Raw genomic sequence first — 26,901 nt, forward strand, 5'->3', positions numbered from 1 at the left:
TTTTCTCGTCCTCCGTTAAAGTGTCACATATAAATCCCACAGAGCAGTTCGTTTTTCCCAAATAAACGACGTATTAGAGTTGTATCAAACTGCTGTTTTCTCGTTTTGAGACTTTTACAGCAGCAGCTTGAGCTTCGCTCTTCGTCGGACACTTCACCGCTTCCGGCACACATCGCGAGCGGGTGTGAATGTAGTGGGGCTTTCATGACTGAATAGTGTGAATTTACCCGAGATCTGCTTCCCCTGCGAGTCTCTGCAGTGATCAGGAGTGTTTCTTCCAGAAGAGCGATGGGTTTCCGCAAGAAGAACAAGAGTCCGCCTGTGCTGAGCCACGAGTTTGTCATCCAGAATCACGCGGATATGGTGTCGTGTGTGGCCATGATCGTCCTGCTGGGACTCATGTTTGAGGTGAGGGTTCCTTATTAATATCATAACTATATCCACATCATATAACATGGCCATCATGTTTGAGGTGAGGGTTCCTTATTAATATCATAACTATATCCACATCATATAACATGACCATCATGTTTGAGGTGAGGGTTCCTTATTAATATCATAACTATATCCACATCATATAACATGACCATCATGTTTGAGGCGAGGGTTCCTTATTAATATCATAACTATATCCACATCATATAACATGACCATCATGTTTGAGGTGAGGGTTCCTTATTAATTTCATAACTATATCCACATCATATAACATGGCCATCATGTTTGAGGCGAGGGTTCCTTATTAATATCATAACTATATCCACATCATATAACATGGCCATCATGTTTGAGGCGAGGGTTCCTTATTAATATCATAACTATATCCACATCATATAACATGACCATCATGTTTGAGGTGATGGTTCCTTATTAATATCATAACTATATCCACATCATATAACATGGCCATCATGTTTGAGGCGAGGGTTCCTTATTAATATCATAACTATATCCACATCATATAACATGGCCATCATGTTTGAGGTGATGGTTCCTTATTAATATCATAACTATATCCACATCATATAACATGACCATCATGTTTGAGGTGATGGTTCCTTATTAATTTCATAACTATATCCACATCATATAACATGGCCATCATGTTTGAGGCGAGGGTTCCCTATTAATATCATAACTATATCCACATCATATAACATGACCATCATGTTTGAGGCGAGGGTTCCTTATTAATATCATAACTATATCCACATCACATAACATGGCCATCATGTTTGAGGTGATGGTTCCCTATTAATATCATAACTATATCCACATCATATAACATGACCATCATGTTTGAGGTGATGGTTCCCTATTAATATCATAACTATATCCACATCATATAACATGACCATCATGTTTGAGGTGATGGTTCCCTATTAATATCATAACTATATCCACATCATATAACATGACCATCATGTTTGAGGTGAGGGTTCCCTATTAATATCATAACTATATCCACATCATATAACATGACCATCATGTTTGAGGTGAGGGTTCCCTATTAATATCATAACTATATCCACATCATATAACATGACCATCATGTTTGAGGTGAGGGTTCCTTATTAATATCATAACTATATCCACATCATATAACATGGCCATCATGTTTGAGGTGATGGTTCCCTATTAATATCATAACTATATCCACATCATATAACATGGCCATCATGTTTGAGGTGAGGGTTCCTTATTAATATCATAACTATATCCACATCATATAACATGGCCATCATGTTTGAGGTGAGGGTTCCTTATTAATATCATAACTATATCCACATCATATAACATGACCATCATGTTTGAGGTGAGGGTTCCTTATTAATATCATAACTATATCCACATCATATAACATGGCCATCATGTTTGAGGTGAGGGTTCCTTATTAATATCATAACTATATCCACATCATATAACATGGCCATCATGTTTGAGGTGATGGTTCCCTATTAATATCATAACTATATCCACATCATATAACATGACCATCATGTTTGAGGTGAGGGTTCCTTATTAATATCATAACTATATCCACATCATATAACATGACCATCATGTTTGAGGTGATGGTTCCCTATTAATATCATAACTATCCACATCATATAACATGGCCATCATGTTTGAGGTGATGGTTCCTTATTAATATCATAACTATATCCACATCATATAACATGGCCATCATGTTTGAGGTGAGGGTTCCCTATTAATATCATAACTATATCCACATCATATAACATGGCCATCATGTTTGAGGTGATGGTTACCTATTAATATCATAACTATATCCACATCATATAACATGACCATCATGTTTGAGGCGAGGGTTCCTTATTAATATCATAACTATATCCACATCATATAACATGGCCATCATGTTTGAGGCGAGGGTTCCTTATTAATATCATAACTATATCCACATCATATAACATGGCCATCATGTTTGAGGTGAGGGTTCCCTATTAATATCATAACTATATCCACATCATATAACATGGCCATCATGTTTGAGGCGAGGGTTCCTTATTAATATCATAACTATATCCACATCATATAACATGACCATCATGTTTGAGGTGAGGGTTCCCTATTAATATCATAACTATATCCACATCATATAACATGACCATCATGTTTGAGGTGATGGTTCCTTATTAATATCATAACTATATCCACATCATATAACATGACCATCATGTTTGAGGTGATGGTTCCTTATTAATATCATAACTATATCCACATCATATAACATGACCATCATGTTTGAGGTGAGGGTTCCTTATTAATATCATAACTATATCCACATCATATAACATGACCATCATGTTTGAGGTGAGGGTTCCTTATTAATATCATAACTATATCGGGCTAGGTCGGGCAGTTTTGGCAGCAAAAGGGGGACCAACACAATATTAGGTCATAATGTTATGCCTGATTGGTGTATAATTGCTTCATTAGAAGTAGGTGTCCACATGCCACTGGATGCAAGTGAATGTTTTAGGCAAATGCACTACACATGCTGAATGGTCTGAAGTCAAATCCTTTAAAGTAATAAAAGCGCTCGATCACATGCTCTGACTTTGCTTCCTCATGACATCTGACTCTCACATTCCTCAGCTACCTCTGTTTTAACTTCCTTGACACAAATATATTCTAAAATATACTTTATGCCTATACTTAACATATAAATATGATAACCCTTTCTTTAGAAATCTAAATTGTGATTCTGTACTAATATTGCTGCAGTTTGTAGTAGAATTAGGGCTGTCAAAAGATTAATTGCGATTAATCGCATCCAAAATAAAAGTTTGTGTTTACATAATATATGTGTGTGTACTCTGTTAATTATTATTTATATATAAATACACACACATTCATGTATATGTTTAAGAAATAAATATTATTTTTATATATAAAACATTTATATTTATATATATTATAGATTATATAAATGCATATACATGCAAATATTTCTTAAATATATACATGAGTGTGTGTGTATTTATTATTAGGGCTGTAATCAACCAAAGAAAATCTTGGTCGACTGAAGTCCTGAAATGTTCGACTAAAAATCGACTAAAAAAGCTAAACTAATGAAATGAACGCGGCAAAAAATCGACCAATCAGAATTTTGGTCGAGCCAGAACGTATCGACTAATAATCGACTAATTGACTGGGAGATTACAGCCCTAGTATTTATATAGAAATAATAATTAACAGAGTACACACACATATATTATGTAAACACAAACTTTTATTTTGGATGCGATTAATCGCGATTAATCTTTTGGCAGCCCTAAGTAGAACGGCAGGAAATATCTGATGTGGGGCTGTTAAAGTTGTGGCTTTTGCTTCTCCTTTGTTGCGATTTGTTTGTGTATTCATATGATTTTATTTTTGTATTGCAGGTGACAGCAAAGTTTGCCATCATGTTCATCACAGTCCAGTATAATGTCACACAAAGCCTGGATACAGGTACGGCCGAGATCTTTCAATAATGCTAAAGCATGAGTTGGAATCACAGGGTCCAAGCTGAAATGTATGTTTTCCATCAAATGGATGTGGTTGAGCTAGTTTCCTGTGTGACTGAAGGATTCAGAGGAATCAATCTTTTAGACTCTAGTTCTTGAGAATAGAGGTCTTCACTGGTCCACCTCCATCCGAAAACCCCAGGTCAGAGCGGGTTTAGGTCCAGAACTGGTCATTTTAAATGCATGTGCATCTGAAAAAACCCAAATTCTTTTAAAACATGCCAACTTTACATTAATCGTTTAACAATATTTTATTATTTAAAACAAATATCAGGGCTGTCAAATGATTAATCGCGATTAATCGCATCCAAAATTCAAGTTTGTGTTTATATAATATATGTGTGTGTGTACTCTGTTAATTATTATTTATATATAAATACACACACAAGCATGATATATTTAAGAAAAAAATATTATTTTTATATATAAAACATTAATATTTATATATATTATAGATTATACAAATGTATATACATGCAAATGTTTCTTAAATATATACATGAATGTGTGTGTATTTATATATAAATTAACAGAGTACACACACATGTATTATGTAAACACAAACTTTCATTTTGGATGCGATTAATCGCGATTAATCTTTTGACAGCCCTAACAAATCTACATTCATTCATTTTATGACAGTGTTATTGTGCCCTTCTCTGTCAGTAAATGTTGCACAAATCTGGATACATTGAGTTTTTTTTGTTTCAAATAGAGATCACGATTCTGGACAGACCTAATCTAAACAAAAATAACACTTACTAGAGGTTCTGGCGAAATGTTAATTGCTGCAGTCTATTAAAAAATGTTTCATTCATTTGAATGATTCAGAAGGACTTGTTTCATTACTGGATTAATTGGTTTTGAATGAATCTCTTGAATGAATGATTCTATGGCTGTGTTCCACTCCACTTTTAGACACACCCTGGTGAACATCCCTCAGCCGCCATTTTGAAGTGCGTTCCACTTCGTGAAGTGGGCGAGGGAAGCTTATATGGACAGACCCTTGTGACGTCGATTTTGAGTTAGCGAGTCTACCCTGATTTACACTTCAAGCAGCTCTAAATCCCACAATTCGACTTGATTGTGACGTCACAGCAGATCGTGCTTAAAGGTGCAGTGTGTAAAAAAATACCGGCATCTAGCGGTGAGGTTGCGAATTGCCAAACGCTCATCCCTCCCTTTCGAAGCACATAGTGAAGCTACGGTGGCCAGCACAGGACAAAGATGTGGTCGTCTGAGACAGCTGAGAGTGACTAGAGCTGTGTAGAGAAGTTTGTCCGTTTAGGGCTACCGTAGAAACATGGCGGCACAAAATGGCGACTTCACTGTAAGGGGACCCGCGGTGTGTGAAGATAGAAATGGCTCATTCTAAAGTAATAAAAACATAACGTCTTTATACACCACTGAAAACATAGTTATGTATATTATATTGCATTTCTGTCAATAGATCCTCATAAATACTACACACTGCACCTTTAAGTGAAGTGTATGATATATTAATTATTTTGAGAATTAATCGCATAATACTTGTAGCTACCTTAAGTTCACATTCAAAGTTTATACTACTAATATTTTTTTCCGTTTGTGTAATTAATTTTCCTCCTACAGCTCAAATCCCTATAGAGTTGTATATATTTCCTCCAACAACTTATATGCATATAGAATGGTGTATAAAACAAATTCATAAGTAAAAAAGGTTTATTAAATAATAAATCAGCTCCATACAGTGAATTCCAAGTGAGCGAGGGCCATTTAAACAGGGTTCCCACTTGTCCAATTTTTCAGTCCTGGAAAACACTTGGAAAATTAGAGAAAATGTCCTAAAAGAAATTGTTGTCCTGGAAAGTTTAAAAAACAAAGAGTTTATCACTGGCCCGAAACAATTACCATTGGTTGCAGAAACGTTTTCACAAGTGAGAGTCGTTGATATTCCCTTGATATTGACACTGGTAAAGAAAACTATTTGTCATAATGTATGATTAAGAGCTCATATTAATAATTGATTTTATAGTTAAGTCATGGCAATAAACTATGGAAGCTACTGAATTCCTGCTACTGAATAAAACATTAAACGTTCTTGTTCTTTTATTCATAAAGCACATTTAAAAACAGTCTGAGGACTGACCAAAGTGCTGTACAAGTCAGAATAACAAAACTGTTACACATAATAAATAAGACCATCAACATCATTTAAAAGCTAAAGAAAACGAATAGGTTTTCAAGAGCGATTTAGCAGCCCTAAGTTGTGCTGGCAGCTTTTCCACAACCAAGTTTTATCTCAAACTTGTAATAGCGAGAATTGTTTTTAGAATTGTATGTTTTGTAATTTTTACTACTTTGCTAAAAATTGTGAGATCTAAACTCGCAATTGCCAGGAAAAAAAAGTAAGAATTCAAAAAAATGTCTTTATAGCTCACAATTGCGAGTTATTAAGTCCAATTCTGACTTTTTTTTCCCCTCAGGTTTATATCTCTCAATTTAGCCATATATATTATAACTCGCAATTGCGAGAGAAAAAAAGTCACAGTAGCAGGATAAAAAGTCGGTTACCTTTTTTATTCTGTGCTGTAAAAAAGCGTCTAGAACAGAAAGAGCTTTATTACCAAGTGTGCTTGCGCACACAAGGAATTTTTATTGGTGCTGAAGCTTCCAGTGCACATATAAAATACAAATACAACAAGTATACGGTCACAGTTAGGTTTAGTCAGAATAAAAATGTACATATTGTGAACATGTATACAGTATTTTGAATTGTAGGCCCCTATGAATAAATATAAATATATTTCCATGGTCATAATGTATGATTAAGAGCTCATATTAAAAACTGATTTTATAGTCAAGTCATGGTAATAAACTGTACGCCTTTAAAGACTTAGAGAACAATAGTTGGTGTGATCCTTGTCTTTTTATTCTCACCATAGTAAAATAAAAAAATCCTGGAAAATGATCACAAAAAAAAAGTGGGAACCCTGTTTAAACCTTACGAGTATAATAATGGGCACTCGTGCAATGTAAGCAATGAAGCACATCCGAGTCCACGAAATGGAGGGAAGTTAGCAAGTGAAGGACATAACAATTTGGACTGGAACGCAGCCATTCTGGGGATGCACTGAAATTACAATTCTGGGCTGAAACCGAACATTTTGGATGCGCTTGGCTGAAAATCGAAAATGTTTTTTCCGCAGATCCGTGTGAATGGGGGTCGTTTTTAGTGTTAGACCGATATATCGGCCGATATTTGCGATTTTCACATGTATAGGCCGATATAAGGCTGCTGCGTTCGCCGATATTTTTTCCCCTGCATTATTTCCAGACAGGCGTCCACAGGGCAGCTCTCACCGTCTTCAATCTCTCTCGCTCTCCCTCGCGCATATTAATCAAAATCAATTGAGAATTGACACGATGGTAAAAGGTGGAAAGACTGAAGTTTCACGTGGAGCATTGGGAGATTTTTTCCTGAATTATCGCTGGTGTTGCTCTACAAGAGATTAAGTTCAGTGCACCTACACTCTAAACAATGCTGGGTTAAAAATAACCCAAGTTGGGTTTAATATGGACTAACCCAGCGATTGGGTTGTTTTAGGCAAACATTTAACCCAACCGCTGGGTCAAAACAATTGCTGGGTTAGTCCATATTCAGCCCAACTTGGGTTATTTTTAACCCAGCATTTTTTAGAGTGTAACCATTAAATGACTAGGTTGTAAATAGTTTTAAAATGAAGTATAGTACAGTCAGTGTGCACTTTATTATGCTGCTTGCTTGTTGATACTGCGTGCAAATAGTGTAATTATTTTATTTATGCTTAAATATTTATTTTCAGAATTTATTTTCACCACTGAACTCTTTTTTTCTTGTTCTACCTCACCTGTTTTTACTATTTGTTAAATATTGTTTTTTTTAGTTCAATAAATGTTCCTTTTTTAAATTGTAAATTTTAAATTGTTATCATCATGATCATTGTGTCATTTTTATGATGAAAATCGAGGGAGCAAAAGCAGTATCGGCTCCAAATATCGGCTCAAGAAAATCGGTAGCTCGTATCGCTCATCGGCTAAGGCTGATGAAAAAAAATCGGCATCGGCACTAAAAAATCCATATCGGTCGATCTCTAGTCGTTTTGACAATGTTGTGGTCTTTACCAGGAAAAACTCTTCAATTTTTAGTGCATCTTTGCCGTGTAAGCATACCCTAAGGGCGTTTTCACACCTGAGAGTCCGCACCAAGGTCCGAACCGAAGTTCATGTTTTGATACTTTTTATATATTCGGTTAGTTTTGGTTTGGTTTCACATTGCAATTATGTGAGCGCACTAAAGAACTTTACATGACACACTTGCCTCCACTCGTCTTCATCTATGTGGCATCTGGACTGTGATTGGTTTGTAAACGGACGTCAGCGTCTTTGACAAGTTGAATGAACGGACGCATATCGTTGCCACTATTGAACAGTGCGCATTGCTTGACTATTTTTTTTTATTCGTTACGTTTAAAAGTGGACATTTCAAGCTTTATATACACATACTTCACATGTTTGTGAGACGAGTATCTGCTGAGTTTGGGTTTATTTGAGACCCGCTTCAGTTCATGTGTAAAGCATGTGATCGCTCGCGCGATTATTGTCTGCTATAGACTATTTGCTTCTTATTTATTAAATCCAGGCAATTATCTGATTAAACGTTGATTAAAATTAAGATACAATTTATACAAAACGAAATTCCCACTAAAGAAAGGCTTTCTAAGCAAAATCATACAAAATTTCGTTCAAAATTATTTCTGACTTTCTGTCTACTGACATTGCGCATATTTTCACTTTTCATAATCAATGTAGCCTAGATTGAATTGAAAAATAACGTTATAATATTTAAACGTAAACAGGAACTTCCTGTAAATGGTCTGAAAGTCCGAACCATACAGAAAATGCTTTCACACTAGAAACGAACCGAACCTTTGTCCAGTTTGATCCGGACCGAACGACCTCTTTTCGTCGGACCAAATTTCGTCAGTTTGGTCCGGACCGTGGTATGAGGGAGGTTTCACACCTGCAATTTTGATTCGGACCAAACTGAAAAGTCCGAAAATCCAATCAAAAATCAAACAAGGTGAAAACGCCCTAAGTCAAAGCAAAATTCACACATTATAGTACAGGTAATAAAGTTTATTTTCATTTATAAAAAGATTTTTGTCTACAGATGATACAAAGTTATTCTAGTCAGCTGAATGTGTTTTCTAGTCCGCTCATGTCATTTCCCCGCTCACCCAGGAGGCTTCAGCCGCAGTGAAATGTCATTGTGTGTGTGAGATGAAATGCCAGCACATCACAGGCCTTGCGAATTCTCTAGTTGAGACAATTAGTGAAAAGCGTCTACACCGCTTGGACCCCTAATGAGTGCATATTAATGTGCAGAGATGTGGCGTTTTAAAGGAGCACACTTTCACTGTGTTTATTCAGATGCAGAGGACAAGCCTGAACCTGTGAACTACTACAAGTATGGTCCCAAGGACATCGCAACGGTGTTCTTTTACCTGCTCATCGCCATCATTCTTCACGCCCTGATTCAAGAGTACATACTTGACGTGAGTAATGCCATATATTTAAAAGTGCCCTGCCACACAAAACTGTTTTTTACTTGTATTCTTTGAAATATGTTAGGTCTATATGTGTTCGTGTTATGTTGTGCATGTGAAAATGAACTGCTGTTCTGTCAGCTCTAGCCACCGAAAAGAAATAAGCGGAGAAATCAGGCCACTTACAAAAGTGGTGTTGCCTGAGCTCATTACTATTCATGAGCTCGCCCAGATGAGACCACGCCCACAAAATTCTTCTAGCTCAGTGACAGTTCTTGTATACAGCAAGGATGGCTGATCGACATATATATGGCAATATACCTGAAGAAGCCATTCCAGACTATAGTAAACAAAGTATCATCTGTGAAGGGATCGATCATCTCTTACTAAAGAATAAACATGAATGAAGGTATGCTGAGGATACATTACAACTTACTGTCATGTATAGATGTGGTGTAATCGCTAAATCAGTGTTTCAACGGCGGAAATACGTCAATATAACTGCTTGTAAACTGAACAATGTCATGTAACGTTAGCATCACATTTACCTCAGGCAGTCATTCAGTGTCCACAGAATTGTATTCACTAGAGAAATCAACTCTTTCGCTAAATATATGCTCTATATTAGCCTGTATATATTCATTATATTCTACTGAACCTGTTAGTGATGTTTTTGATTATTTCATGCATGTTAAATAAACCGGTCATGAAAATGACAGACACTGTGTAAATGATTATATTTCAACAACCGATTGGAGACAAAAACTATTTTATAATTAGATTTAGAAGTTAATGCAAAAACTGTCTTATGTGAAGTTTACATGTTTGCATACAATGTGTTATTTGAGTGTTGATTATTATACCTAAAAATACATAGCAACTGAATTTAGGCTAATAGTTTGGGCTCTATTTTGTTAACCTTTAATATTAATGTGCAAGTAAGGACTTCCTATATAGTTTACAGCAATATCTTCAATACACTTTCAGATATAATTGAATTCATTCAAGGACAGACACTTTTTTTCTTATTCTGTAAACCACTGTTAAATCTAAAAAGCAATTTTGTAACACTGCTGTACCGATCTCGTACCGAACCGTGATTTCAAAACGGTCAGTTTTGTGAACTGTTACACCCCGACTGTCAGTCTTTTATTTTTTGTATCATGCATCACAACACTTCCTTGAGTTCCAGGCGTTTCCGTGTTGTAAATAAAATAATTGTTTAAATATTAAATGTGTCATTCTCTTTAAGTCGCGCTCAGAAATGTGTGAGCAACACTGTCACCTTTTTTAATCTGAGGAGTTTGCAGGTCTGCTAACGGGTTCAGTAGAATATAATGAATATATAGGCTAATATAGTGCATATATTTAGTGAAAGAGTTTAGTGAAACTCACAGCTGTGGACACTGAATGACTTCTGAGGTAAATGTGATGCTACGTGACATTGTTTACAAGCTGTTTTATTGACGTCTTTCCACCGTTGAAACACGGATTGAGCGATTACGCGTCATGATATGTTTCAGTAAGTTGTAATTAGGGATGCACGATATTGGATTTTTGCCGATATTCGATATGCCGATATTTTTCAACTCATTTTGGCCGATATCGATACCGATATATGTTTATTTTTTCCCTTTGTTTGGAAACAACACCATTTTGAGCAAAAACATTTTTTTTATATAAATGTCTCTACATATATATAACATTTCAGTAGGCGGGCACTAGGACCTGGAGGAGGCTTCTGCTGCTGTGGAGGCTGCTGCACGCTAGAGAGTGGGGAAACGCGATTGTTTTTGGCTAGTTTTGTTGTGAAAACCCGGCAACCCTATGTTGTCGCGTCCAGTGTTGGGGAAAGTTACTTTGAAAAGTAATGCATTACAATATTGCGTTACTCCCTTAAAAAGTAACTAATTGAGTTACTTAGTTACTTTTTAAGAAAAGTAATGCGTTACGTTACTTCTGCGTTACTTTTGCGTTACTTTTTCTCACCTGGGCTGGGCTTGCTTTTTTGTTTAGTTTTTCAATAGCAAAAAAAATCCTTTTTTGTGCAAATGTAAAGACCTCTTCATACCAAAATTGAAATAATAAGCCTCAGGCTGAGATAAAAATGCAAATTTACGCATGAACCATACTGCCGTGCTGTGCTGCCATTCTGGATAATGGAAGAATAGGATGCAGGAGAAAAACGTTTTACCAATAAAAACAAAAAATCTAGTAATTTTTGCTCATGGCTTAACTGAATCAAAGATCAGCAGCACGACATTGGTCAATAAAGGTAGATTAAATGCATAAAAATATTTGTTTTATTTAACATTTATATATTTGAGGTTTGCATACTACTCTGATTTTGCATTTGACTGATGTTATTAATTTTGAGGAGTACAGAATCTTTATTGTGCTTTATCTTTATAAGTGAGATGAATAAATGCTCACATTTAGTCTAGAACTACAATAACACATTTACACACAGCCCCTCTGCACTTACTCTCGATTTTTCTCAACATGGGGACAGGAGAGTCAGTCAAATAAACAAATAAATGTGAAAAAGTAACTTGCGTTACTTTTTTGAAAAAGTAACTCAGATATTTTGTTGTAAATTTGAAAAGTAATGCGTTACTTTACTAGTTACTTGAAAAAGTAATATTATTACGTAACTCAAGTTACTTGTAATGCGTTACCCAAACACTGGTCGCGTCCTTCTGTACATTCACAAATTCAAGGCAGCATTTAAAAAGGGTCAATATAAATCACCGTACATGCAATGTCTGTGCTTGTTTTTGCTTCAAGAATGAGCACACGGCTGACGTGATCTTATCGCTATAGCAGTCCTTGCACACGTGAGTTATTGCAGGCGCATATCAACACGTTATCATATCGGCATCATTTTTTCATATCAGCCGATGCCGATTTTTATATTTTATGCGTTTATCGGCCGATTCCGATGTCGTGCCGATAATATCGTGCATCCCTAGTTGTAATGTATCCTCAACATCCCTTCAGATATTAATTCATGTTTATTCTTTGACTGAAGAGATGATCGCATTCACTCGCCGCTGGAACTGACGCGTCTATACAGTGATCAGTCACGTCACATTTAAGAGCGTCAAAACGCCATATCGTTTGAATTTCATGTTAAAATGGACTGAATATTTTTGTGTGGGAACTCAGATTGAAGTTTGTTCCGCAGGTAAAACAAGCTGACTGTTAACTGTTAAAGATTGCATTCGGTACACAAGTGCACAGTACCGGAAGCCCTGTACCGAAACAGTTCGGTATGAATATGTGTACGGTTACACCCCTAGTAGTTTATGTATATGCATGTGTGTAAGTAAGGGACAATCCATGTCTAGGTGTGCATTACACTGTTTTAATGCACAACGTGTAATTTTGTACACATTTCTATATTTTGTGCTAAAATATTGGGTAACACTTTAGAATAATGGTCATTAGTTAATGTATTAACTAACATGAACTAACCATGCGCAGTACATTTGTTACTGTATTTGTTCATCTTTGTTAACGTTAGTTAATATAAATACATCTGTTCATGGTTTGTTCATGTTAGTTCACAGTGCATTAACTAATGTTAACAAGATTTTGTTAATGTATGGTAACACTTTACTTGAAGGGGTGTGCATAAGACTGACATGACACCTTCATAATCATGACATGGTACATGTCATGAATATGGGGGTGTGCATAAGACTGACATGACACCTTCATAATCATGACATGGTACATGTCATGAATATGAAGGAGTTTTTATGCATGTTTATGACAACTGTCATTAAGTGTCATTCGCTCAATTATGTCATTTTTAATGCAAAGATGACATTATTTGAGATGTCTTTATGACAACTTGACAATACCAAGACAACATAACCTGTCATAAATCTTTTTTTCAGTGGTACAAGTTGATTTTGTCATTAAAATGTCATTAAGTGTTAATACTCTATCAAATCGTGAATATTTTTCAGTTCATAATGTTTTTTTTTTTTTTTTTAAGTTTCCTAAAGAGTTAATTACAGCATCCCACACATTTATATTTTCTTGAAATGCTTTTTTACATCATGGATAAGTCTAGCTAGGACACCATCGTAATGGCGTACGCCTAACCAGTGGAGCCACCATATCATTCTGAGCTGAGTTTTCACGGTTGTAAAATAATTTGACAGAGTATTGACACTTAATGACATTTTAAGGACAAATTCAACTTGTACCACTGGAGTTTAGATCAAGGAAAATATTCATGACACTTATATAAAATAATTTGACAGAGTATTAACACTTAATTTGGAAAATATTTAATATTTTAATACTTAAGTTTGATAATTAATCTGCTATGTCATGGTTATGACAGGTTTTGATGTATTGTTTTATGTCAAGTTGTCATAACTAAGACATCTCAAATAATGTCATCTTTGCATTTAAAAATGGCATAATTGAGCGAATGACACTTAAAGGTGGGGTAGGTAAGTATGATCTAAAACACTTTTGTCCAAATTTGTTTAAACTGTCTTTATATGTCAATACATAATTAAAATTTAAGTACTCTGAAAAAGAGAGTGTAAAAATCGTGTGACAAACACTGTTGCCGCGGCTGTTTTTCATGTCCGCGGGTTGAAGCGACCCCAATTATGTGATGTTTTGCCCCGGGATTTGCGAATTTTAGCAGGCAGCCCTACCAAAAAGACACATATTTTACCCCCAAACCGGAGAAACACGATTGGGCTTGTTTTGGGCTAGTTTTTAGTAGCAATTGGGCGGATTTTGTTGTGAAAACCTGGCAACCCTGGCGCACCCGTTTGATTTGAGTTCACGAGGCTGTATTTCTGCAGGACAGGTAATCTTTCATTTTGATTATACATTTTTTTGGTTTATGTTTTCATGAAGCATGTCTCACTAGCACACGTAGCTGCCTAATATAGCTAACATAACATTACTTAGCATAAAGTTACAATGTTATACACTTAGCGAACCATTAGTAGAGATGATAAATACTCAATATGCTTAGCTCAAGTTGATCGCTGTCGAGTTGAATTTCGCAAAATGTAACTTTAGATAACAAAATGCATGTGTAAAAGCTAGTTCACCGCATCCAGGAACTTTTTTTAGAGCTAAGTTAGCTTTAGCTGCTACCCTCTGTCTAAACTCTTTTACCATGTTCACCGGGAACTTTACCTGCACGTTTATTTCGGCTCTTGGTTTGTTTTTATATACTCTTTACTGATGTTTTTATCTTGTATCTGTGTGTGTCGTAGACACTGTGTTGTGTGTGTATTTTAAACTTCACCAGTATCGTTATTCTAGCTTGATAGTGAGTACTAAAAGACATCTTATTTGTTTATATTCATAATGATAAAGTTAGATTTTTTATTACATGTGATTCTGACATGATGTCACTACATGCACTTCTTCTCCGCTCGTCTCAGGTTAATAATGCGTCTTTCAGCTGAGCTGATCGCGGTGGGCGTGTTCATGTGTTTTGGGGGCGTGGCTTTGGAAAGAGCCCAGAAGGGAGAAGGTGGAGTGAATGGAAATAATGAGCTGTCTTTAAAACAGTCGTGAGAGGTCTACAGACACTCACTTTTCATACTTTCTTTTTCTGAGTACTTACATTTTAATTATGTATTGATATATAAAGAAAGTATAAACAAATTTGGAAAAAAAAGTTTTTTAAACCAAATCCTACCTACCCTACCTTTAATGAAACTTGTCATGAACATGCATAAAAATTCCTTCATATTCATGACGTGTCATGTCATGATTATGAAGGTGTCATGTCAGTCTTATGCACACCCCTTCAAGTAAAGTGTTACCCAATGTATTAGTAAATGTTGAAATTAGCATTAAAGGGTTAGTTCACCCAAAAATGTAAATTCTGTCATTAATTCCTCACCCTCATGGCGTTGGACACCCGTCAGACCTCCGTTCATCTTCAGACACAAATGAAGATATTTTAGTGTAAATCTGATGGCTCTGAAAGGCCTCCATTGGCTCAATGCACAGTTCACTCTCAAGACCCTTAAAAGGCACTAAAGACGTCGTTACAAAGTCCATCTCACTACAGTGGTTCTACAATAACTTTATGAATAGGCGAGAATATTTTTTGTGCGAAAAAAAAACCCTAAATAACGACTTGTATAGTGATGATGATTTCAAAACACGGCCTCATGAAGCTTCGAAGCGTTATGAATCAATGAGTCGAATGATGATTCGGATCGCGTGTCAAACTGCTGAAATTTGGCGATTCAAACTGCTGAATCGACTCACTGATTCATAACGCTTCGAAGCTTCATGATGCCGTGTTTTGAAATCGTCATCACTATATAAGTCGTTATTTAGGGTTTTTTTGCGCACAAAAACTATTCTCGCCGATTCATAAAGTTATTGTAGAGCCACTGTAGTGAGATGGACTTTGTAACGACGTCTTTAGTGCCTTTTAAGGGTCTTGAGAGTGAACCGTGCATTGAGCCAATGGAGGCCTTTCAGAGCATCAGATTTACACTAAAATATCTTCATTTGTGTCTGAAGATGAACGGAGGTCTGACGGGTGTCCAACGACATGAGGGTGAGGAATTAATGACAGAATTTTCATTTTTGGGTGAACTAACCCTTTAACTAATGACCATTATTATAAAGTGTTACCAAATATTGTGATTTTTGTCTGTGATTTCTTGCCATTTCAGGCCTTACGCCTTATTTCATTCAACTAAGATTCTTGGAACAATTGTAAAGGCATATGTACAAAGTCTCAAGGCAGTAACCTGATTCCTTTTCCATAGAAAATCAATCGCCGGCTACACTTGTCCAAAACGAAGCACAGCAAGTTCAATGAGTCGGGTCAGCTGGCCACCTTCTACCTGTTCTCCTTCATCTGGGGCTGCAGCTTCCTCACCAATGTAAGAGATCGGGACATCACGTCTCCAGGCTCTCCTGCCCTCATTCACACACTAACTGACTGTTGTTCTCTGTCAACAGGAGGAATTTGTGACAAATCCAACTTTTCTTTGGGAAGGCTATCCTCATATTCACATGGCGTGAGTGTAGAATCATGTGACTGCTTCCCTTTAACAACCATTAAAAAATGTATTCAATTGCTGATAAAAGTAATTCCACCTCTCAACGTGATTTGAGGTATCGTTCATGTCTAATACAGACAAGTTGTGTGCCTAAATGTAATACTTTTGGTTAAGTGCTTATTCAAATCACTAACCCTAAGTATGCGCAGTAGTTATAGTGATCAATTCTTTAGCAATCCTGTAATGCACTGCAAAAAATGCTTTTCTTACTTAGTATTTTTGTCTTGTTTTCAGTCCAAATATCTAAAAAATCTTACATTTAAGTAGCATTTACTAGACATGCAAAAGTTGTTGTCTTGTTTTGGGGGAAAATAACTCAAAACTAAGAGAGTTTTTGCTTAAAATAAGCAAAATCTTGTTTTCTGTTTGAATGAAGATTATTTTGCTTACCCCATTGGCAGATTATTTTGCTTATTTTAAGCAAAAACTCCCTTAATTTTGAGTTATTTTCCCCCAAAACAAGACAACAACTTTTGCATGTCTAGTAAATGCTACTTAAATGTAAGATTTTTTAGATATTTGGACTGAAAACGACAAAAATGCTAAGTAAGAAAAGCATTTTTTGCAGTGTGTTAGTTGTTTCTATGTTATATCCAGGTCTTAGATTATAACACCATGTCAAATTGTTACAGTGAACCTTTTCCTTTTCTTTTAAAATGTTCAGCATTAGTTAATTCACATACACGATTCGGAAATGCATTTCTCATCAGCTTTATTATATTGTGGTTTGACAGGATTGTTCTTGTTCTTTGATCATTTTATTGAATGCATGAGCTGTAGTTTTTGTAGTGAACATTTCATACGTTCTGCACATCATTGTCCATTGCAGGATCTCAAATGCCCTGTAATATAACGATCCAAAAACAACGAATAACAGTTCAAATGCCTTTTGCTTTGTTTTCTGATGGCACGTGCGCAGTCTAACGTGCTCAGCTTGAATGTGTTAAGTGTTTTGACACATTATGTGCAAATCCTCTTTCTGTCTTTTTAGTTTCCAAGTGAAGTTTTTCTACATCTGTCAGATTGCCTACTGGTTCCATGCTCTTCCTGAACTGTACTTCCAGAAAGTACGAAAGGTAAGGCTTAGTTCAGGCCGTATGTAGTTGAATCTGAGAGTAGTTTTGTATAGATTTGGTCGGCATTACTGGGAACGCCCACAAAAACATCATATCTGTTTATGCCGTGGGCTAAAACAAGCTATTTGTATTAACACATGTAGACCTTGTTAGGCGCTTGATCTTTACTTTTTGTCTGGTGCGATGCCGAAAAGTTCCTGTGTGGCGCTGTACTTCTAATAAGTAAAAAAAAACCCAGATCTGAAATTTTACACTGACGAATAAACAGACGGAGCTGTTTGTCTATTCTGAAAGCCTGTGCAACACGTCCATTACAATGAAACATTTGCACTACATGATGCTGGTATTATTGTAAAGATGGAAAAATATGAGATTTCATTAATTGCAACAGCAAACGTTTGTTCTACAAAAACGGCAATGAAGTCATACTTGTCACGGGGCTAAAAAAAAAGCAGTCAACTTATCGTTAAAGCAGTTTTTCACGATGAAGAATGCGACAGAAAGCGTGAGGTTACTGATGTACAAAACATTCAAAAGTCGTTTTTATTTCATTATGGGAAGGGCTGTGCTAATGTTTGCTTCAAGCTGATATAGTCACATTATATGTAACAACACTTTCTCGTCAAAATCTATGCTGTTCCCCCAAATATTACACAAGTTAATTCAATTCAATTCAAATGTATTTGTATAGCGCTTTTCACAATACACATGTTTCAAAGCAGCTTTACAGAAAGTGCATTTCATAAATGTACATTGAAAAATGTTAGAAAGAGAATGTTAAAGAGAAATGTTAGAAAAAGTTAATCAATCATGTATTTTTTTAGGCCATAACAACGCTGCCAATGAATAAGTAGCATAGCTGCTGTTCAGAATATTAATGCTTTTGATCCGATTTAACTGTAGTATAAAAGGTATTTATAATGTGAATGCTTGGCTAAAGAGATGCGTCTTTAATCTAGTTTTAAACTGGGACAGCGAGTCTGAACCTCGAACAATATCAAGAAGACTATTCCAGAGTTTAGGAGCTAAATGTGAAAATGCCCTCCCTCCTTTAGTGGACTTAGATATCCTAGGAATGACCAGAAGCCTCGAGTTTAGTGATCTTAAAGAGCGCGATGGATTGTAGGGCGATAGAAGATCCGTTAGATACACTGGAGCTAAACCATTTAGGGTTTTATAGGTCAGTAGCAATACTTTGTAATTGATACGGAACTTCACAGGTAACCAGTGTAGAGATGATAAAATTGGTGTTATATGATCATATTTTCTTGACCTAGTAAGAACTCTAGCAGCCGCGTTTTGGACTAACTGTAGCTTGTTTATTGATGATGCAGGACAACCAGCTAATAAAGCATTACAGTAATCTAGTCTCGAGGTCATGAATGCATGAACTAACTTTTCTGCATCAGAAATAGATGGCATGTTACGTAGCTTAGCAATGTTTCTAAGGTGGAAAAATGCCGTTCTTGTAACATATGAAATATGATTTTCGAAAGACAAGTTGCGGTCTAATATAACACCCAGGTCTTTTACTGTAGTGGATAAAGCGACAGGACATCCTTCCAAGTTAAAGTTGTATTGTGAGAGGTTTTGTGGGCAGTTTTTTGGACCAATAAGTAATACCTCCGTTTTATCTGAATTTAATAGCAGAAAATTACACGTCATCCAGTATTTAATATCTTCAACACACGCTGTCAGTTTAGATAATTTAGCGTTTTCATCTGGTCGTGATGAAATATATAATTGAGTGTCATCAGCATAACAGTGGAAATTAATTCCATGTTGCAAGTGGCAGCATATATATTGAGAATAGCAGAGGGCCTAGCACGGATCCTTGCGCCACCCCATAGTCTAAGTTAATAGCCTACTTCATAAATCACCCAGTCTTTTGATGAAGATGGTTGCTATAAAAAAGCAAATAAACAAAACTTTGCTATTGTCAGTAATTTGAATAATATTGTGACACTGACATGTCAACTCCAAATTTGCTTTGTAAAATGTAAATGCTGAACTAGGAATTAATTCATGCATGGCTGTACTAACAAGAAAAGAGAATAAAAAAACACATGAATGCAAGACAACAGAAAACTGACAGATGTCTAAACTTTTTCTAAACCTGTCATTAATGCCAAAACAGCTCATCAATAACTGGATTTTAGGCTTTTGACAGATGTTTGTTAAACGTGGTACTGAAATAAATTAACATTTCACATTAGAGACTACTCATTTCATCTTTATATTCTAGCCCAAACGAACTTCTACATAAACAAATGCCCTTTGCAATGCACACAACATATTCAGAAAACATATCCATTTCATAACACAAGACAAGTTTTATAATCATTTTAAGATGTTTAAGAGCAGCTATCATGGAGTTTTGAAATGTACCTTTCATGTAGTGTGTAACATAGATCTAAGTGAACAAAAACACCCTGCAAAGTTTGAAATATGACAGTGCACCGTATATATAGTTATTTTCTTTCAAAAGTAAGAGTCGACTCTGAGTAATTTTTAAGAATCGTTAGAAGACCGAAGCTTTTTCTCTGACTAGATGACGTCAACTTGTCAAATTATTTGAATACGATACGCCCACTTATTGCTCCAAGACGCCAGTGAAAACTAGAAAACATCATGGAGACGAGACGCTAGTGAAAACTAGAAAACATCATGAAGACGAGACGCCAGTGAAAACTAGAAAACATCATGGAGACGAGACGCCAGAGAAAACTAGAAAACATCATGGAGACGAGACGCTAGTGAAAACTAGAAAACATCATGAAGACGAGACGCCAGTGAAAACTAGAAAACATCATGGAGACGAGACGCCAGTGAAAACTAGAAAACATCATGGAGACGAGACGCTAGTGAAAACTAGAAAACATCATGGAGACGAGACGCCAGTGAAAACTAGAAAACATCATGGAGACGAGACGCCAGTGAAAACTAGAAAACATCATGAAGACGAGACGCCAGTGAAAACTAGAAATCATCATGGAGACGAGACGCCAGTGAAAACTAGAAAACATCATGGAGACGAGACGCTAGTGAAAACTAGAAAACATCATGAAGACGAGACGCCAGTGAAAACTAGAAAACATCATGGAGACGAGACGCCAGTGAAAACTAGAAAACATCATGGAGACGAGACGCTAGTGAAAACTAGAAAACATCATGGAGACGAGACGCCAGTGAAAACTAGAAAACATCATGGAGACGAGACGCTAGTGAAAACTAGAAAACATCATGAAGACGAGACGCCAGTGAAAACTAGAAAACATCATGGAGACGAGACGCCAGTGAAAACTAGAAAACATCATGGAGACGAGACGCTAGTGAAAACTAGAAAACATCATGGAGACGAGACGCCAGTGAAAACTAGAAAACATCATGGAGACGAGACGCCAGTGAAAACTAGAAAACATCATGAAGACGAGACGCCAGTGAAAACTAGAAATCATCATGGAGACGAGACGCCAGTGAAAACTAGAAAACATCATGGAGACGAGACGCTAGTGAAAACTAGAAAACATCATGGAGACGAGACGCCAGTGAAAACTAGAAAACATCATGGAGACGAGACGCCAGTGAAAACTAGAAAACATCATGGAGACGAGACGCCAGTGAAAACTAGAAAACATCATGGAGACGAGACGCCAGTGAACACTAGAAAACATCATCATGGAGACGAGACGCCAGTGAAAACTAGAAAACATCATCATGGAGACGAGACACCAGTGAAAACTAGAAAACATCATGGCCACGAGACGCCAGTGAAAACTAGAAAACATCATCATGGAGACGAGACGCCAGTGAAAACTAGAAAACATCATCATGGAGACGAGACGCCAGTGAAAACTAGAAAACATCATGGAGACGAGACGCCAGTGAAAACTAGAAAACATCATGGAGACGAGACGCCAGTGAAAACTAGAAAACATCATGAAGACGAGACGCCAGTGAAAACTAGAAAACATCATGGAGACGAGACGCCAGAGAAAACTAGAAAACATCATGGAGACGAGACGCCAGAGAAAACTAGAAAACATCATGGAGACGAGACGCCAGTGAAAACTAGAAAACATCATCATGGAGACGAGACGCCAGTGAAAACTAGAAAACATCATGGAGACGAGACGCCAGTGAAAACTAGAAAACATCATCATGGAGACGAGACGCCAGTGAAAACTAGAAAACATCATGGAGACGAGACGCCAGAGAAAACTAGAAAACATCATGGAGACGAGACGCCAGAGAAAACTAGAAAACATCATGGAGACGAGACGCCAGTGAAAACTAGAAAACATCATCATGGAGACGAGACGCCAGTGAAAACTAGAAAACATCATGGAGACGAGACGCCAGTGAAAACTAGAAAACATCATCATGGAGACGAGACGCCAGTGAAAACTAGAAAACATCATCATGGAGACGAGACGCCAGTGAAAACTAGAAAACATCATGGAGACGAGACGCCAGTGAAAACTAGAAAACATCATGGAGACGAGACGCCAGTGAAAACTAGAAAACATCATGGAAACGAGACGCCAGTGAAAACTAGAAAACATCATCATGGAGACGAGACGCCAGTGAACACTAGAAAACATCATCATGGAAACGAGACGCCAGTGAAAACTAGAAAACATCATGGAGACGAGACGCCAGTGAAAACTAGAAAACATCATGGAAACGAGACGCCAGTGAAAACTAGAAAACATCATGAAGACGAGACGCCAGTGAAAACTAGAAAACATCATGGAGACGAGACGCCAGTGAAAACTAGAAAACATCATGGAGACGAGACGCTGTGTTCTGAAGTGCGACTCAAAAGCAAACTTCTCATCTGCCCAAGGATGACCATTTGAAGACAAACCATACATCGTTGCGATTGTGTGTTTATTAGTCTTCAAATGTCTCTATTTGCATGTTTCGCGATCTCAGGAAGCTTTTATTATGGACTTCTATTATGGCACATGGTTCTTCTTCGTCTGTCTGTACCATATATGGACTACATGTGCTCAGAGCGCCCTCCGGCTGCCAGGATGAGCTGAAAACAACACATAAGAGACTCAATCGCTCATGATTAGGCTACATCTGCGCATTTTGAGGAAGTATTGAATAAAAAATAGAAAATTGAATTAGAAATTTGACACAGACATATGAGAATCTATCAATATGTCTCCTCATCTGCACACTTTTGAACTAAAAGCCCTGAGGGATGTTGAGTTGTCGCGAGTCTTCGTGAGGAGAATAGAGGAGTTTTTTATGAATGAGATCAGCTGAGGCTCAAATTACAATCAAACGGTACAGACGCAGTTTTCATATTCATAACTCCTGACACATATTAACAAATTACTGTCACAATAAGACTTTGATGGGCGTTCCGTTTCCGAAAATATCTGCAGAGACTCTACCAATCACAACTGACTGGGTCATCGGACCAATCACCGCAGATTAGCGTCACGTAAAGGCGGGGTTTTGAAAAGTGAATCACTAAAGGAATCATTTGAGAATCGCTGTCAAAATAAATGCATATTATAAGAAAACTAAAGTCTTTTTTGTCATTGCATGCAAAACTGTTGTTGGGGACTTCTAAAACAATATTTGGAACGTTTTAAATGCCATAATAGGTGCTCTTTAAATGTAATGCATACTTAAAATCCATGAATCTTCATCGAAAGACTTTGTGATTTATGAAGTAGGCATGTTGTGTGATATTTGGAGGAGCAGGACGCATTTTGACGAGAAAATGACACCTCTGGCCATTGCGTTGGGTCGTTTGTCCAGTCTATACTATACGGACAATTCGACCCAATACGGCTCAGCTTTTCTATGTATCTTGCTCTGTCGAGCGGAAGAAGTGATTCTACGTTGGCTATACTGTTTTTCCCCATGCCGACTCCGCCCCATGACATGACCCTGACCAAGTCTATACAATATGGTTCTTGTAATACAAAATTCAATTAATAATGTGTTTATTTTTGTTTTTAGGAAGATATTCCACGTCAACTCTACTATATTTGCCTTTATATATTTCACATCACTGGTGCCTATGTCCTCAAGTGAGTGTTTTCTTATTTCAAGGGGAATTTGCTTTTATGCTGAGGGTAGTGATAGACCCTGAGACCTAAACCTGTTCAAGAACTCAGCAGCTGGAGATCTGCCTTCCCTTTAAAGTGAAAATGCTGGATTTATTGCAGAATTAATTTGCACTGTGATTTTAAAGTCATTTAGACTAAGCAGCTGTGCAATTATTACCTTTAGAGTGTTGGAAATGACTCTGTATGTCAAAACGGGCCCCAGACAAAGGCCATGTTTATTTAGACGTCCAACTTAGACTCTTACACGAATGGAAGTGGTATGGTACAGTACAGTACAGTACTTTACGATTCGGGACCGTTAAAGGGTTAGTTCACCCAAAAATGAAAATTCTGTCATTAATTCCTCACCCTCATGTCGTTCGACACCCGTCAGACCTCCGTTCATCTTCAGACACAAATGAAGATATTTTAGTGTAAATCTGATGGCTCTGAAAGGCCTCCATTTGGCTCAATGCACGGTTCACTCTCAAGACCCTTAAAAGGCACTAAAGATGTCACTACTAAGTCCATCTCACTACAGTGGTTCTACAATAACTTTATGAATCGGCGAGAATAGTTTTTGTGCGCAAAAAAAACCTAAATAACGACTTATATAGTGATGACGATTTCAAAACACGGCCTCATGAAGCTTCGAAGCGTTATGAATCAGTGAGTCGAATCATGATTCGGATCGCGTGTCAAACTGCTGAATCGACTCACTGATTCATAACGCATAATTGCGTACTGTACTGAACCGTACCGCTCGGTGAACACGAGCCATAAGAAACCAATATAAATGTTTTATGATTGATCATCGTGTTTTCTGTTTGTACAACACCGCTCATGGTAGATGAGTGTAGCAATAGGGATTCCTTCATGAGGAACAAGTTCATAGACGTGTTTTTGAATGATTGAACAGTGAATCTAACTAGCTTGGTGCGGTGTCATCTCTCAGCCTCCACCGTTTAGGTCTAGTTCTCCTGGTGCCACATTACCTGGTCGAGCTGCTATTCCACGCCTCACGACTCTTCTACTTCAGTGATGAAAACAAGCAGAAAGGGTTCGTACCTGGAGCCCTCAAGTCATTGTGCTTATTTTTCTTGTCATATAATCTTAGAATACTTTTCTTATAATGTTATATTATCTCTGCAGAGACCTTCTTTGAATTAAGAAAAATGTCCCGTCCTGTGTCTCTCTCTTAGGTTCACACTGTGGGCTTTGCTGTTTGTCATCACCCGCCTCCTGACACTCACCGTTTCTGTCTTGACGTTTGGTTTCGGCCTGTCCCGCACAGATAATCAGGGCTTTTCCTTAGCAGATGGGAACTTCAATGTGCTCACTGTCAGGTAGGTCATCTGCTTTTCCCACATGTTTGCTTGCTCTGTGTAATTTACTTCTGTTTATTTAGTAGACAAGTATAATACAAGCAGTTCATCCAAAGGAGACCGCAATGCCAGTACGAGATGGTACTTTCAAAATTGGCCAGAAAAGTTGAACAACATGCCCAGACAAGAAGCATCTGGTCTTCCAGATGTTTTGAAGTATGAATCTGCATGACCATTGGTCAGTGCCAAGTTGTTAGGATGGTTATAATCTTACAGCCACAAGGAGTCTGGCTGACTTGTGTTAATGTGGTCAGGCGTTATGTTGGTGGGATGATGAGGAGGTTTTGTTCTGTGATCTAGGACTCCACAAGAATTGCATTGGCATCCTGAGGTCATCAGGCTTAAACAACAGATAGAGCTTGAAGTCATTACTATAGCAGGTTGGGAAAGCCACAAGGCCAAATGATTCGTCTCAGGTATAGCTGTGTATATTGAGAACAGGAGAGGGCCAAACACCGAACCCTGAGGCATCCCAGGGTTAGCTGATGTGATACCTATAATGATCTAACAGCGAGGGTAGTTCAAGTTCAGTTTATTTATATAGCACTTATAAAACAGCCACACGCCTGACCAAAGGGCTGTACAAAGGATCAGACGAAAGAAAATAAAATGTATATATATGAGATAAACAAGTAAAACGCAATAAAACGAAGTCTGGCCCCAAATTATAAAACTAGATGAATATATAGAATAACACCAACAAACAAGGTAAAGACATTAAAACATAGAAATACAACAAAAACTATAAAAGAGAATTAATGATAAGCTACGGAAAACAAGTGCGTTTTTAGAAGAGACTTAAAAGTGGTCAGGGAAGGGGCTAAACTAATTTCTACAACCGCAGCCCAAAAAACGCTCCATCCCCTCTACGTTTGAGTCTGGAATGTGGGACTAAAAGAAGCTGGACCTCAAACTTCTGGAACTTCTGGCAGTAGTTCAGATAAATAAGTAGGGGCTAAATCATGTAGAGATTTATAAACAAATAGCAGGATTTTAAAATCAATTCTGAATTTAACAGGTAGCCAATGAATGGTCCTCGGAGTTTGAGTGATGTAGGCGGTTTTACAACTGTTATGAAGGAATCTAGCAGCAACGTTTTGAACTAGTTGAACACGAGAAATCTGAGACATAGAAATACCGCAGTAGAGTGATTTGCAGTAGTCTAAACGCGAGGTGATAAAAGCATGAACCGCCATCTCTAGAGTTTTATGATTCAGGAAATGTTTGATTTTAGACAACAGATGAAGATGGTGAAAACTAGAGCTGATTACAGAAGAGATTTGTTTGTCAAATTTTAAAGACTCATCTAGCAAAACGGCCAGGTTCCGTACACGTGGAGATCTACACGCAGATAGTCTACCCAGATCAAGGCTGGTGGCCGGAGAATTATCAGTGGGCCTAAAAATTAGGGGAGGACTCAGGAGTTATTCTGATGTTAAATGATACATTTGTTAGTGCTCTCCTCTTTTAGGATGACATGCCTGTCCGCCATCTGCCTGACCCAGGCCTGGATGATGTGGAAATTCATCAACTTCCAGCTAAAGAAGTGGAGAGAACAATCTCAAATCCAGGCCAGCAAGAAGAAAGCTGTCAGCCCGAAAAGCAGACCCAGCAAGAAGGACTCTCGAGGTGAGTCTTTCCTTACAGGCATTTCGCATGGAAATGATAACAATCTTA

General features: G+C 37.2%; 1 protein-coding gene across 1 annotated transcript in view; it reads left to right on the top strand.

Moving 5' to 3' along the window:
- The first annotated feature begins 167 nt into the window (after positions 1-167).
- Positions 168-26,901, top strand: part of LOC307117887 (translocating chain-associated membrane protein 1) — a 40,466-nt gene continuing 13,732 nt past the window's right edge. The window contains exons 1-10 of the mRNA XM_079803113.1: positions 168-408; positions 3,915-3,981; positions 9,489-9,613; positions 16,390-16,506; positions 16,586-16,644; positions 17,678-17,762; positions 23,751-23,821; positions 24,795-24,899; positions 25,042-25,185; positions 26,696-26,853. Coding sequence (XP_079659239.1) covers positions 289-408; positions 3,915-3,981; positions 9,489-9,613; positions 16,390-16,506; positions 16,586-16,644; positions 17,678-17,762; positions 23,751-23,821; positions 24,795-24,899; positions 25,042-25,185; positions 26,696-26,853 — 1,051 coding nt within the window. The 5' untranslated portion in view covers positions 168-288. The remainder of the gene's footprint in view (positions 409-3,914; positions 3,982-9,488; positions 9,614-16,389; positions 16,507-16,585; positions 16,645-17,677; positions 17,763-23,750; positions 23,822-24,794; positions 24,900-25,041; positions 25,186-26,695; positions 26,854-26,901) is intronic.

This window comes from Gobio gobio, assembly GCF_949357685.1.
Source record: "Gobio gobio genome assembly, chromosome: 21".
Taxonomy (NCBI): Eukaryota; Metazoa; Chordata; class Actinopteri; order Cypriniformes; family Gobionidae; genus Gobio; species Gobio gobio.